Below are 16129 nucleotides of genomic sequence, written 5' to 3'. Positions count from 1 at the left end.
TTTTTCCCTACGTTGCTTCTTGGCCGGTCTTATATATACAAGACTACCCCAATCCAGTAGTCTCCCGACATTTCATGAAGGTTCGAGAAGGAAGTGGCGTGATACAAGCGTCACGTGGCCCCCGATGTCCTAACATTACAATGTACAACAGACAATTAACAGAATTAAGGCAAGACATAAGATGTTAAATTTATTTCTAACTAATAAAGAAATATTATAGAAAAAGTAGCAATTGTATAATACTCATCTTTCAAATATAAATTTAGCTATTGGTAAATACTTACAGCTTGGCCAGTGCGCACATGTTGTAGAAGACTTGAGAAGGGAAATTATGTATCTTGTTGTTTGATAAGTTTCTGAAAACAACCCAAGCAATTCAAAGTAATTAACTACGTAGCAAAGTCTCCAATAACACCTTGAGTAATAAAGCCAAAGTAGATCACGTGAAAATAAATGAATGTACAATTGTTGGAAGCCATGAACTGAAGGGAAACTAATATCACAGCATACAAAATTATTAAATTTACAAACAATAATAGTAAATGAGAAAATCATTGTCTCTGAAAATTAACAATATTATTGTTTTAAATATAAACGTAGATATAACATAATCCCCTGAATTTTGTAACTTAGTTAAGTAGCGACCACATTTTAATCATAAATTGTTGATAGACGAGTTATTAGTATGAAAGATAGTTGAAGCTGAAGTTACTTCAAAAGGTGTTTAAAAACAGATTTAAAAATATTTACGAGAGCTAATGAATGGCTGTGGTTATGGGAATTGAGCAAAATGTTATAAAAATTGTAACAGTATAAAGGGAAAATGGCTCTTAAAACTATAAATCAAAAAGCAATAACACAGTAAACATCTAATCAGGATACAGTAGAAAAACAACAACAAAGGCTACTAAAAGCTTAGCAGCATAAAAGGCCTCAATTTTTTGAGACGAAAATAAGGTTTGAAGCATTGATGCTGCCTTAAGTTAAATTCAAGGTTGTTTAATATCACTGAAGTCCTTAACAAAAAGCAGACATTCATGTCAGTTTTAGTAATAAAGCAGTATTAAACCAATTAGCAATGTTCTGTTATTGCTGAGAGAGGTGGATAGTGAAAAGCGATTTATGAAATCAAATAAAAATTCTCCCAGAAATGATAAAGAAATTTATTGTAACAGTAAATAAAAAGATACTCACACTTCAATGAGTTCTGTCAGTTGATGAAACGCTTCCCTGTGGATGGATGACACTTGGTTGTTGTGTAGTAGCCTTGAATTAAAAGAAGTAGTGCGAAAATAACAAAGTTATAACACTCGGATATTGTGTAGTAGCCTTGGATTACAAGAAGTACGAAAATAACAAAGTTATAACACTCGGATATTGTGTAGTAGCCTTGGATTACAAGAAGTACGAAAATAACAAAGTTATAACACTCGGATATTGTGTAGTAGCCTTGGATTAAAAGAAGTACGAAAATAACAAAGTTATAACACTCGGATATTGTGTAGTAGCCTTGGATTACAAGAAGTACGAAAATAACAAAGTTATAACACTCAGTTGTTGTAGAGTAGCCTTGGAATATAAGTTGAACACCACATAATAAAATATAATTATACTCAATCGTAGTTAGTAGCCTTTGATTAAACCAAAAGCGAAACATCAAAAGTGACGCTCAATATTAACATTCATGGTTTGTTTAAGCAACCTAAAAAAGAGAAAACTTGTTTGAATTGTTACAACGAAAAATTGTTAATTATATGTATCAATGTGGAACTGAATAAACAAGACAAACACAAATGCCCAAAGATGCCATGAAAAAAAAACATTGAGTTGCTGCATAGTCTCAAAATGGAGGTGATAATAACAGAAGAAAACCACCTAAGTAATGTTCGATTTATATTTCAGTCAACAAAAATAATGTCTTTATTAAATTTGACCGCTTTTGTACACACACACACACACATATATAACAACTTAGCATAAAATTAACACATTGAAATTATAACTGAAATACGTTTAAAATATAAACGGTATTTCAAATTTAAGTATTAAAAAAATTAGCTCGTTAGTTTTAGAAATTGCGCATGTTATGAGATAATTTCCTCTCAATGGCACAATAACATTGATAGAGTTTAAAATATATTACAGTTTTCACGTTATAGTTTAATATCCGTTACAGTTACCACGTCATAGTCTAATATTTGCTACAATTACCACGTCATAGTCTAATAACTGCTACTGTTAACACATCATACTTTAATATCCGGTAGAATTTTATCACGTCATAGGTTAATATTTGCTACAATTACCACGTCATAGTCTAATAACTGCTACTGTTAACACATCATACTTTAATATCCGGTAGAATTTTATCACGTCATAGGTTGATATCTTGTAAACTACCACATCATAAGTAAATGTTTACTACAGATGGTAAACCGTATTTTAATGAATGGTACAGTTACCACCACGCCATAACTTCATATCTCCTTAAGTACCATCATTGTTTTACTTCATTCGATTGACTATTACTTCTCTAATTATCATACTAACTACAGCACAGAATAATGTACGTTATTCAAAATTATGAGCTGTAATTTGTTCGTTTTGTTTATTAAGCACAAAGATTCCCAATAAGCTACGTGCGTTGTTACCACTGCGAAGATCTAAACCCGAACTTTAGTGTTACAAGCCCATAAACTTACCGTTTATCCCCCCCCCCCCTCGGTGGCATGAGAAAAAGAAAACACAATCTACAGAGTTGATTGTATAATCTTTTGACGGATGAGAAAACAAACTATTCAATTAGACGCACACCGAGATGCAGATAGCCCATTGTGTAGCTCTGTACTAAAACATCAACAACAATGTACACTGAGATAATGTAAAAGAAAACAGACGAAATGGGGATCAGTAAAATTCTAACAATTAGTTACTTTTCTTGAATTATATTGACTTGACAATCTTAGTTGATGAATGATGAAGACAATTTGTTGACAAATAATTTTGAGTTACTTACAAAACTTTCAAAGAGGTAAGTGACGCAAATGTATTCTTCTCAATGGTAGCGATGTGGTTATCTTCAAGAAAACTGAAGAACAACAAATATATCTGTTTTATAAAACAATCCCAGTGAAACACATATTAAAATTATTATTTTTTAAAGTTCATTATTATATTCAAGTCTGAGTGAAACTTATGTCAAACAATTACCATCTTTAGAGGATCACCGTATTCAAGTTGGAGTGAAACTTATGTCAAACAATTACCATCTTTAGAGTAGATCACCGTATTCTAGTCGGAGTGAAACTTATGTCAAACAATTACCATCTTTAGAGTAGATCACCGTATTGAAGTTGGAGTGAAACATTTGTCAGAAAATCAAAACCTTTAGGGTCGATTATGGTATTCAGTTTGGAGTGAAACGAATGACAGAAATTTACTAGCTTTAAAGTCAATTACCATATTCATGTTGGACTAAAACAAATGTCACAAAATGGTCATCCTTGGAACCGATTATCGTATTCAAATCTGTATAGTTACCACGTCATAGTCAGGTACAGTAATCACATCGTAGGTTCATGTCTGGTACAGAACTACATCATAGTTTAATATCTGGTACAGTAACTACATCATAGTTTAATATCTGGTACAGTAACTACATCATAGTTTAATATCTGGTACAGTAACTACATCATAGTTTAATATCTGGTACAGTTACCACATCATAGTTTCGTATCTGGTACAGTAACCACATCATAGTTTAATATTTTGTGCAGTTACTACACCAAAGTTTAATATTTTGTGCAGTTACCAAACCGTAGTTTAATATTTGTTAGACTTCTTAAAATTGTGAAAATATTTAAATATGTTTATGTTAAAGAAATTAAGGAATAATTTTCTTTATATTTTCATTATGGCTAAAGCACTAACTTAGTAGAGAAAAAGTTGGAAATGATTTATAGATTTTTTCTTATGTTTTCACAGTTTAGTTCAATTTTGTATATTGTTAGTATTATCAAAATAGAAACAACGTCACTGTAGCTTACAGCCACTTGAGTTGAAGACCTTCAGGCCACGAAACGTCCTCTAATGTTAGTTTATTTTGTGACAAATCCCTAAAGAGAAAACAAAAACAGATACTTCATAAATAATCATATAAATAATCTAGGCTTAAGAGATTTTAGGTACAAATACGAAGGTTTACACAAACAGATTATAACTATATTAATGAGTCACATATGCTTTCTGTGGTCAGTTCTCCAATAATATTCAATGCCAATATTGGTTGAATATATGATACCTTGTAATAATTACAAAATTATCAAATAGCGTCCAATTTTGATGTTTTTCATTTAGTGTTGCCGTTCAAACCTTAATTTTAGCCAGTCAGTAACATACATGTATTAGTGCACAACGTGTTCATACAAGTTACTCTTCAGCTATTTAAAACAATAAAAAGTTAAAGACTGACAAGTCTTCTTATATATATATATACTAGCTGGAGTACCCGTCCCCTTGACGGAAGTTATGTAAATTAATGATTAATAAAAGGTTATCTTAGGACATGAAAAGCTTCTTTTATATATGTAATTGTAAACAAACGCAAAAACGCCCATAAAACTGCAAAACATAAAATGTGAAACCGCAAATGTGCATGTATCTCCGCATGGACCCAACAAACCTTCATGGTGAAGATCCATCAACAAGGACGAAGTAGTGGCAAAATAAACACACCCACAAAAGTCCATAAAACCGCAATATGCAAAACTGATAATTTGTATGTATCTTCCCATAGACCCCAATGAACCTCCATACCAAATTCGGTGAAGATCCATACACAGGGGCGAAGTAGTGGTAAATAATATTTTTTATTTGTTAAACCAAAGATCAACCGTTAGCATCAGGTAGCTTGTACTTGTTAAGTCACTGAAGTTTGATTTGAAGAAGTGTGACAAATATAGTGAATAAATATGATATACAGAATATTAGCTATTGCATCTGGAATACCTAAAAACTTTAGTAGGGTTTGTTTGTTTGAAGTTAAGCATAAAGCTACACAATGGGCTATGTGTGCTCTGCCCACCACGGGTATCAAAACCCGGTTTCTAGCGTTGTAAGTCCGCAGACATACCGCTGTGCCACTTGGGGGCGTTTAGTAGGGAATAAAGTAAAGTTGGTCCCTTTCGGTAAAATCTCTGTATATCTTTATTTCAACGTGCTGCCATCTAAGGGAATTATATGTAACTATTGTTATATATATAATAATTGTTATTATATGTAACTCCAGCATAAACACACTGGTGAACAGGTGCGAAAGTGAATAATCAAAGCGTAACTTTTTTATTTTTGAACAACTTTGATCTAAGGAAAGAAATTTGAATTTATTATGGTTACAAAGTTGATATTTCAGTGAATTTTACACAGTTCATGTTTACTGATTTTTTATAACGTGTAATTGTTTTACAATTAGTGGCAAGGGTAAAACGCCCCAACACAGTACCCATGTAAATTTTCTATTCATGTTTAATATTTACGTTCTTCTTCATCATTGATCTTGATAATGTGCATAGCGTATGGCTTTCCTGATCCTGGCTGGAAGAATTTAAATTATGTTTTAAGGAATTTGAATACAGTTGCTAAATGCAACATTTATTTTAAATTGCGTTTCATACGAGTTAAACGAGGGTCCTTTTGGTCTGTTTTGTTTACTTGTTATAAAGCAAAAAGCTACACAATGGGCTATTTGTGCTGTATGTGCTTACAACGGGTATCGAAACCCGGTTTTTAGCGTTATAAGCCTCCAGACTTACCGTTAAGCTATTGGAGGGCGAGTTTGTTTTATTTAATCTTATAGGTAAAATAACTCTCAAATACAAAAAGTGAATTATTTCAATATATAGAAAAAGGTTTATGTTAATCTTTGTTTTAGCTAAAAATGACAATTTTTATAACAACGAGATCATTTTACAATCTTTTGTTTTTTTCATGACAATCATTTTATATGGTGAAATTGTATTCAGAGTTAACGTGGCCAACTTACCACACTTTACCCTACTACGTAATTTGTTTATCATATTTCAAATACAAAACATTTGTTCTATAGCAACATAACATGCATGATATGTTTTACTTAAATGATCAAACATGATTTTTCAAAACAGATTAGCCGGGCGTCGGATTGGAAAGTCCAAGGCTCGAGCCACGAGATGCCTCACTTTCAGCTATTGGGCCGTTATAAATGTGACAGTCAACCCAATTATGCGGTTAAGAGTAGCTGTGTAGGCAGCGGGTGCTGTTGTCTGGTTGCCCTCCCGCTTGTCAACACTTCTAAGTTAGGAGTGGCTATACATGAAACTTAGGAGATCTCTGATCTGGCCGTTTAGCCCAAGTGTATTGAAAGGTGCAGTTCAGGTTGAAAATACCAATACTAAGTAGATCTGAGATTGTGTATTGGTTTCTTCAAAACTTAAAGGTTGTGTCAGAACTTAACTTCCTACCAATGATGACAGTTTTTGAAATAACCACAAGGTCTTTCTTGTTTTATAAGAAAAATATATTCAATACTCGAAAAAATCTAAAATATCTACAACAAATAACATAAAATTGAGATACGTTATGATATATTTACATAATGAGAACATTATCCAGTTCTTTAAAAACACGTTCTGAAAGTCTCTGAGGCGCGTCAAGTGATGTGTCATGTGTATGGAGGAAGTGTTTTTCTTAGTCAATATCGCTTTGTAAACACTTTGAACAAATTATTTCTGTTTAAAGCCACAACTAGATAAGAACAATATCTTTATTCTGTTATTTAATAGCTGTATATTAATGAAGATCTTCACTGATTCTCTCACAAAACTTTTGGTCAGAAGGATGTCTACGTGATGCAGTATTGAAATAATACTTCAATACGGATTGAAATATGACACGTCAGTTCACCTGTTAGCTGTAAACTAAGCCCAACTTACCACTGTTGACGAACGTCGACTTTTGGTTGTTGAGGAATAAAACTAATAAAACACTGCCAACAAACTAACTTGACCCGACTGTCACTGTTTGTCATGACAGAACACACTGATTCGTTAGCAAAACTTCACGAGTCCCACACAAAACAAATTTTAATGTAGAGCTTTTGCTAATGTTCGTCTTGTTTTAAATGTTTCCTTTATGTATAGGGTTATTAACAAGTTAGTTGTCCTATATTAACGTCCATAACTCCAAAGCTAATCAACAGAGAACTATAACTTTTGAAGACGACTGAAAAAGCAATTGACAATGCCAACAATAACTCACCAGACCGGGGGGGGGGGATGCTAAGCGTGAAATTTGCACATCTAATATGTTAACAGTGTTCGACATAATAACCATGAGATAACTTGATCCACAACTGAACGTAATATCCTTCTTCCAACAGTTCTAATTGATGTTATACGCAATCCTTTAGGTCTGTCAGTGTAATGATCGTGGCATGATACACCAAACCACCAGATATGATCCCAGAACTACAACTGAGAAGAGGTGAGATCATGTTTGCTATGTGTATGGTGAATGTCTGCTGACCCCTGAAGCACATCCTATCAATTCATGGTAGTCAGTGTAATGAAATATGGAGCAAAATCTTGCATAAAGACTATTTCACATATAGAACTCCTCTAATCTGAAATGTAGGCTTTACAGTATATTCCAAGGCAGATCAGTAGTTCAGAATGACACTTGGTATATTTGGTGCTAGATTTTATAGTCTCCGTCTTGTAAACTTACCAATTAGCGCCCCTTAGTGACAGTTATTATTGACGCTCCATAGATACACATTCCTCAGTATTTCCGTAGCTAAACTACAAAATGTTATAGTTCTCTAATGACTTTATTTGAGTTATAGAAGGTATAATAAGCTGATTTTATAATAGCGTCTCGAACTATTAAAAGTGTGTAAGACTTAAAAAATTTAAACAACTTGTAATCATAAGTGAATCAATTTGGGTATCTAAGGGCACTTTTAGGCTTTGTGTGTTCCTTTATTCTTGTTTTCGGATAATTACGCAAAGTTACTCAAGGGCTATTTACACTAACCGTTCCTAATTTTTAGCCGACAGACTAGAGGGAAGGCAGATAATCAACGCCATCCTTCACTTTTAGGACTTTTCTTGTCTGACCGAATAGCGTGATTAGACCGTCACTCTTACAATGCACTCACGGCCTCAAAATTCTGAGCGCCATATACAAAGATGGAAAAATTTATGGCATCACCCAATTTTTTCACACTTTTATTCAGAATCATCGTCTGTTTTGAGGCTCTATTGAATATAGGTGCAAATGGCGATATCAAACAGTTATCAAGGCCAGAGGGGGCACAATCAAATGTTAAAATATGAAGCAGACTCTGTGACCACTTTTTGTCAATCACATTAATGGTGTTATCTTGAAACCTAGGTTTTCTTACGAAGAGAACCTTATCGTATTTGTTGATCATCTGCTGTAATATGTTTGTCACCGTTGGTTTGTTAATAAAGATGTATATATGTGTTTGGATGACTGAAATATAAGTCAGCGTACACCATACAATGTCCATAACACAAGTTCTCACACTTCCACAATGCACAATTTCATAAAGAATTACAGGAACCAAGAAAAGTGTGAAAGAAATTGGGTGATGCAATAACTTTTCCACTACTGTATACATATAGTTTTTTTGTGGTCACGGGATGCTGGACCTACAGACCCACAATGTGGTACGCTGCTCACTCTACAACGCTCGTCTCTTACACTTTGGATACAAATATGTAATTAGGAATACTGTTGTATTCTTGAAAACGCTTGTATGCTTGACTCACTCGGACAGGGTTTGTCAAATATAATCCACTTTTTAACTCACTTAGAAAGAGACTGTTAGATTAAATCCACTTTATTTGAGACGTGAACGTACATACTTAGATGTTTTGGTTGGAAATAAACGCGATGTAACCGCTCAGGTAAGTATTTTGCATAGATATGTGCATGCTGGTATCACACAAACACATACACCCCTATATAAACGTGTTTATATTTATTAAGCGAAATTATTTCAGTTGGTTTTAAAACTTCACGTGAATCCCCATAACAACAGCATTATTTATGATACTCACCAAGCTAAGCAAGACCTTACTAAAGAGCAAATAACAAACCTCATAAGGGTGTAAAATAAACTTACATGTTTACGTGTTCTGCTTACAACAGCTATTCATTCAAAATATACAGTTTTTCTGGGGAATAAAAACTTCGAAATGCCAATCGTTGCACGTCTATTAATCTATGGCAAGTTAACTGAAAAAGTAGTAGAAGTTTCGATATCCTGAAACTACATAACTAGTCGTCTGGTTATATTGTACTTGTGTATGATATTTCATTTTTCAACTTAACTACTTTTATTAATTTTATAAATAATTTATAAATGTGTAAAAATACAGGGAAGTAGGATTGAAAATACCAGCATTAAACAGCTAGATCAACCACAGAGAAAATCTGAAGAAAAAACCCTAAAGAAATTCATTTACCCGTTGGAATTAAAAAGCTTCGAATATTTCTTCAGGAATGTGAATAAAGGGCAGGAGCGTCTACAAATGTCATTGAAAAGAACGTAATAAATCTGACTAATGGAGACATCGGTTCTGTTAAGAACCATTGAGTTCTTTGACATTTGCTATAGAAACCTTAAAGTGCGTTCGTTAAGATACATTTGTTACGAGTAATTATCGATTGAGGAGGGAGTAAAATCCTCCCTTAGTAACAACTAAATCTTCTAGTAATTCGATCTACAAAGAAGTTAGTTTAACTCTAGACATTTTGAAAGTTGACATACCGTTCTGTGAGTTCAAAGTTTTTGTTTTGTTTTTTTCTGCAGAAATGAAAATTGAGCTGTGAAGAACTCCATCTGAAGGTTGACGGTTTTCACCCCTGTGTATGTGTGGGTTTGTTGGTACGTTTGTCAGCAAGATTTCTTGAAAACGGCTAAATGGATTTGGACGAAAATTGGTATACGTTTAGACTATGGCCCAACTTAGAAATGACTAGGTCAAAGTTCAAGGTCACTAAAATAAAATAAAAATCCCTATTTGTTAACATGGGAACCGATTTTTGACACTATTTTTGCGCTATAACTCAGTCAAAACGATCGGATTTTGATTACATTTGTTTGGAAATATGTAGAATATTATTCCTCATTGTTCTGATAAAAATGGTTCGTGTCCGTTGTTAACGACGGACATACGGACACATTTTCGTATTTTTTTGAGAGCCAAATATGATCAACGCTGAGTCGTGGAAATATACGCTCTACAGAGTGCCCCTCTAGTTATCAATGAAATAAAAACTGACATAACTAAATTGATTAACGTGTAAATCTGAACTCGCTCGTTCTCACTTTTCTCTTCTTTAGCTGGTATGCTTCAGAATTTTCCCGCAAAGATAAACATAGCTGTCACTAATTTTAAAATAATAGACTAGAGAAAAACAGCTAGTGAACAGCACTCACCGCCAACTCTTTTGCTACTCTTTTATGACCGAATAACGCACCGATGGCTCCAAAGTGTGGGCTGTGATTTTATGGCAACAGGTCTCTAGCCGTAAACTCTCGGATTCACAGTTAGGGCACGCTAACTTCTCGACTACGCCCAACCCCACTTCTTTATATATTTGTTCAGTAGAGAAGTTAATGTGAGATGTATCCAGGATTTAATAACGTTCGGGTCAAATATATTATTATTTTTCATTTTACAACTCGAACTTCAAAGCGTACTAAATTAGTAATAAGTAAATATTAGGGTTTCAGAAAATATATATTTCTTAAGCTTTATTTATTTCTATACTTTTATAAGAATCGGGTGGGTCTAGATAGCGTGATTAACTGTGATCCCGATGGCCCATGATTCGTATCTCGTCTTCGTAAAATCTTGGCTCCGCACTTTCCTGCCATGGTTGCGTTAAAAGAGTGACGGTCAGATACCATTATTCGATTAGATTAGCCCAAGAGTTGGCGACCAATGCTGTTGAATAGCTGCTTTTCTTCTGTCAGTTCAAAATTAAGAACAGCTAGCGCAGATAGCCCTTGTTTAGCTTTGCATGAATATCTGAAGGAAACTTTTTCATAATATTAAAACATAATTCAAAGATTTACTGATCTACGAGGCAAAATCTTGATATATTGTATAGAGGTTTATCCTAATCACGGGGATTTTATTTTTTACTGACTTTTAGGAATTTAAAGCGCATAACAAAATTCTGCACTTTTATAAGTGGATTAACAAATTTTCCCTGGGAAAGATCGTGCACACATTTTAACGATAAGCTTTCTCCTTCTTGCAAGAATTATAACCGTCTTTTCTTATAATAAAAACGTATTTCATTAAGTTTGTAGTTTTTTGCTTTAATCGTCTCCTACATTTTGAAGTTCATGACATTTTCATATTCTAAGGTGCTAAAATTGATTGTGATGAAAGTTGTTGCTTTAGAATCTTCACACTGGATAATTTTTATAGTTTTGTCGAGATTTTATTTTTAATATCAGTCGAGTTATAGAGATTGAGTTGTAATGGTGCACTGGCTAGTGGCAATGTCAATGTTAGAGGTCACGAAAGGTAAATTATTGTTTGTTTTTTTATTTTGGGAAAATTGTTCTGTTAATAACGGTGTAATACGACCGCCGAAACGTGTGAGAGTTATCTTGGTGCCATTTTTTTAAAAATATACTATTGTACACGTTTAAAGCTATGTTGATTTTAGTTCATATTTGTACACAAGCACTTGTCTTTTACTATAGTTAAATTTACGCCTTATTTTCATGTTTTCGAAACATTCTGTAGCCATGAGTAGAGGCTATAATTTTAAAATATGTGAGATTATGATTCCTGCTGCCAAGCTTTGCTTTGGTTCTGGCTCTAGAAGTGTCAAATAATGAAACATAATGTCTCTTTGGTATTGAGTGCTTGTCCAAGCTGTTTGAAAAAAACCACTATTTACCTTTGTAGAAATTAAAAACATCATCTTAGAATTGTCCCAATAAGAAAACCATCAAATTCTTTGTAAACTGAGTGAACTATGTAAATACCCTCTGGTTTAACGATAAAATAGAGCTCGTTTCATGTATGTGCATAGTGTGTTCTATCTGCCTGTATGGCTGGCTAAACGCCTGTGTTATTTATACATGACAAATTACTGATGTCAGGAATGTGAAAAAAAATGGCATCATTTAGATCCAAAACATATAAGCAATGCCTGTTTGTGGGCGGTTTAAATTTACCCTTTCTGTAAAACTAGTTTGAGAACAGATATTCACCCTAATGACTTAAAATTCTTGTCTAAGCAAAACATGGAAAATATTTCAAATTAATTCAGTGCTTTTAAAACTACTTTCAGTAATCATGTCAAAGTAATGCTATTTTCTGGGTTGCTCTAATATTCTCTCATGATGTTCAAAGAAAAAACCGAGTGACAAATTCAGACTTCTTAAAAACTGCTCAAATAATAAACAGGTTAAATTTCAACAAAGTCAGATCTGAACTTAATGAAGAAAATGTTAACTGGAAAAACAATTTAAATCACAATCTACTGCAAGAAATTCAAAAGCAACCTTCTTTATTACGTCAGTGTCTATGTTTTCCCCCTTAGCCGAAATTTTAATGAAGTTTACAGTTTTCTGGACAATTCAAGTCGGCTGGCAGTTAATTTCATCTATACAACTTTCAAATAAAAGTACACTGAAGCACTTATTGCGATTGTATTTATGTTTGTACTGCAAGGTCCTGTATAAAGTTTATTTCTAAAAATTCTCACGAATATCAAACAAATACAGCTGCATGACATAAAGTCTGAAAACGCACATACGAGTGCGCACAAATACACATTACTTAAAGTCGCTATAAGGGGGAGTAAATGTGTGGTGAACGTTTCGATGAAACGATACTCCTTTTTCCTTTCAGTGATTTAATTCAGTTTTCTTCTAACTCTACAGAAAAATTACTGTTTATAAGTTTGGGAATGTTTTGCGAGATTGTACAAAATTCTGAAGCTCGATGCTTATAGTAATCCACAGCTTCTCAGCTGAGGAGTATGGAATAAACTCGTGTACAAGTGTTCTCGTGACGACTTCTATTTCATAATATGTCACCTTATATAGTTCTCTGAAGACCATATAACAAAGATATGGTTTGTACAAGTTGCCTTTATTATTTGTTTGTTCCAGCTCTTTGTATGACGACCGATTTATCATGCTGCGTAGCGCTTTTTACCGACCTTTCTCTCAGCCCAGAAAGCGTATTGCGCTTTTGTTTGTTTGTTTTTGGAACTTCGCACAAAGCTGCTCGAGAACTCTCTGCGTTAGCCGTACCTAATTAAAAATACATAGACTAGAAGTAAGGTAGCTTGTCAACAAAACCCACCGTTAACTCTTGGTTACTCTTTTACTAACGAAAAAGTGGGACTGACGGTCACATTATAACGCCCCACAGCTGAAAAGGCGAGCATGTTGAGTGAAGGGATTCGAACTCGCGTCCCGCAGATTTCGAGTCGAGTGCCCTAACCATTAGGTCATGCCAAGCCCATCTCGCCCTTAGTACTTTCTAATGCAACACCATGACTAATTCTATATTACAGCGATAGCAAGTCCTGGTAAAAAGCAACATGTAGCATCAACATATCAATTTGATCGAAGTTTATCAAATTTGTTAAAATTAAACCAAATAGTGGTAGAAAATTAATTTTTTTTATCTTTTCTACTTACAGAGTGCTTAAAGATGGCATATCTTTCATCACATCCACGTTGAAGTGCTTCAAGTTATTATGAGCAAGAACTCTGAAACGATAAACACACCCATGTTTCAGCAAATTGAACTTGTCACTTTCTGTCACGGTCTTAATGAAAATATCGATATGTCATTGCTTTAATATTAATATTTCACTTCAAGTAAACTAACCACTCATTAAGCTTACTGTGCAAACAAAAAGTAGGAAAGATCTGGTGTAATAATGTTCAAGTTATTGACTTCAAAAGAGAGACAAAAAGCAAACTTTAGGAAATTGACACTTTCTCTAACTTAATGCTGATTCGACATGCTTGCATAAGCTTTGGAGCACTAATAAAATTATGAGGTACGAACATGTGAAAATATTTCTTTTCAAAATAATAAACCGCCATTGGACCATTTTTTCTTACTTTAACTAATCCTCCCCACACACGTATCATACCATACCTGTTAATCCAACTAATTCCCTACATGTCATATCTTTTACTAACTAATATTCTATAGACGATGTTGTTTTTTTGTTAATCTAAATAATCCTTCATATACCATCATTTCTGTCTAACTAACTCCATAGATTGAAGACTTTATTTGAAGTGGTCACAGGTGCACTGACTATCTTCCACTTTCACTGGGTTGAATACTTTATTTGAAGTATTCACAGGTGCACTGACTATCTTCCACTTTCACTGGGTTGAAGACTTTATTTGAAGTATTCACATGTGCACTGACTATCTTCCACTTTCATTGGGTTGAAGACTTTATTTGAAGTATTCACAGGTGCACTGACTATATTCCACTTTCACTGGATTGAAGACTTTATTTGCAGTATTCACAGGTGCACTGACTATCTTTCAGGTAAGAATAGTGTCGCAATAACGGAAGAACTTCCACTTTCACTGGGTTGAAGAAAAACAACGCAATGTAAAATAAAGTGAAAAGTAATCTTTATTTGTAACATAAGTCAAAGACGAGCGCACAAAGATAACACTGTCCTCAAACAGTTGAGAGCTCTTGCTCTGACGAATTCTAGGAAAGATAATCTCGAAATAACGTCACAAAAATGCCATCCACGTCATTGGTAACCCCATAAGTAAAAATAGGAATGACATATCCTACAGGTGCTTTCATACCTCTACACAGTTATTCTCAATTCAGTCCTGCATTATTTTAAATCACACAGCCTTCCAGTGGCATCTTCTGTTGAATAAAATCTCAGGAATTAACTTACGACGATGAGTAATTATGGGACTAGCAAGTTAGCTACATACCACGACCAATCCTCTATTGTTAACCCCACCCCACCCACACCACGTGTGCAGACCTATGAAGTATTTTAAAACTTTTAGATGAAAATGAAGTGTTCACCTGCGTAAGTTTGAAAGAAAATAAAACATCTGGCATTTTTCACGCTCCACAGATTCTATTGTAATTGAACTTATCCACACCTACACCTTTTTACAAACTAATTAATCCACCACGCCTTTTCTAATAATTGCCCACAGATCATATCTTTATGTTAATCTAACTAACCCTCACAGATCATTTTATTTTCTATTATTAAGACTAACCCCCCCAAATAATAGATTTGTTGGTATTATTAAGACTAACCCCACAACACAACGAATCATACTTCTTTATTTCTCAACCTAACATACAATCAGTTAAACATTTTATCAGAATTTAAATTATTATCAGTAAAGTCCTATTTTAATTTTTTCATGTAGTTGTTGTTCGCTTTTGAGCCATGATTATTAGTGAATATTCCCGACAGGTCCGTGAGTGGTTACTTGTTTCACCGAAGTGTAACAAGTCACTCACATTCCATTATACTTACATCTCTCTCAGGGATGCTAAGCCCTTGAAAGCTTCTGACGAGATGGATTCGATCTTACAGTATTGTAAATATCTAGAAAAACAAATGGTGAGAAAATATTAGGCACGACAAAACTTTGCGACATCGTCATGCGCGATTCTGTATTATGGCAAACAGTATAAGGCATAAAATATTCTTGAAATAGTGTATGAACATAAAAATAAAATGTAAAAGTTTAATAACCATACAAAAACTCGATATGTTAAGGTTAAAAAGAATTCAAAAAATTGACTCACTTGAATATATAACGAATAAAGATGTTAAGTTTTCCTCAAAAATTAAACTAACACTCGTCCAAAGTTTCTTATGTGGATTTATTATGGTATGCTAAATACTCGTATTGGTCGTTCAGGTCACGATTGTTTGTTTGTTTTTTGAATTTCGCGCAAAGCTACACGAAAGCTATCTGCGCTAGCCGTCCCTAATTTAGCAGAGTAAGACTAGAGGGAAGGCTGTTAGTCATCACCAACCACCGCCAACTCTT

The 16129-nt window shown here is 33.9% G+C and overlaps 1 protein-coding gene across 1 annotated transcript in view; it reads right to left on the bottom strand.

The window, feature by feature from the left end:
• LOC106463978 (relaxin receptor 1-like) overlaps positions 1–16129 on the bottom strand; it is a 55203-nt gene that overhangs the window by 31071 nt on the left and 8003 nt on the right. The window contains exons 6-11 of the mRNA XM_022391628.1: positions 15607–15678; positions 13751–13822; positions 4047–4115; positions 3017–3088; positions 1195–1266; positions 285–356 (exon numbers count right to left, since the gene is read on the bottom strand). Coding sequence (XP_022247336.1) covers positions 285–356; positions 1195–1266; positions 3017–3088; positions 4047–4115; positions 13751–13779 — 314 coding nt within the window. The 5' untranslated portion in view covers positions 13780–13822; positions 15607–15678. The remainder of the gene's footprint in view (positions 1–284; positions 357–1194; positions 1267–3016; positions 3089–4046; positions 4116–13750; positions 13823–15606; positions 15679–16129) is intronic.

Source organism: Limulus polyphemus, unplaced genomic scaffold (genome assembly GCF_000517525.1).
Source record: "Limulus polyphemus unplaced genomic scaffold, Limulus_polyphemus-2.1.2 Scaffold1532, whole genome shotgun sequence".
NCBI lineage: Eukaryota > Metazoa > Arthropoda > Merostomata > Xiphosura > Limulidae > Limulus > Limulus polyphemus.
The sequence above is the reverse complement of the archived record's forward strand: the minus strand, read 5'-3'. Positions and strand labels throughout refer to the sequence as shown.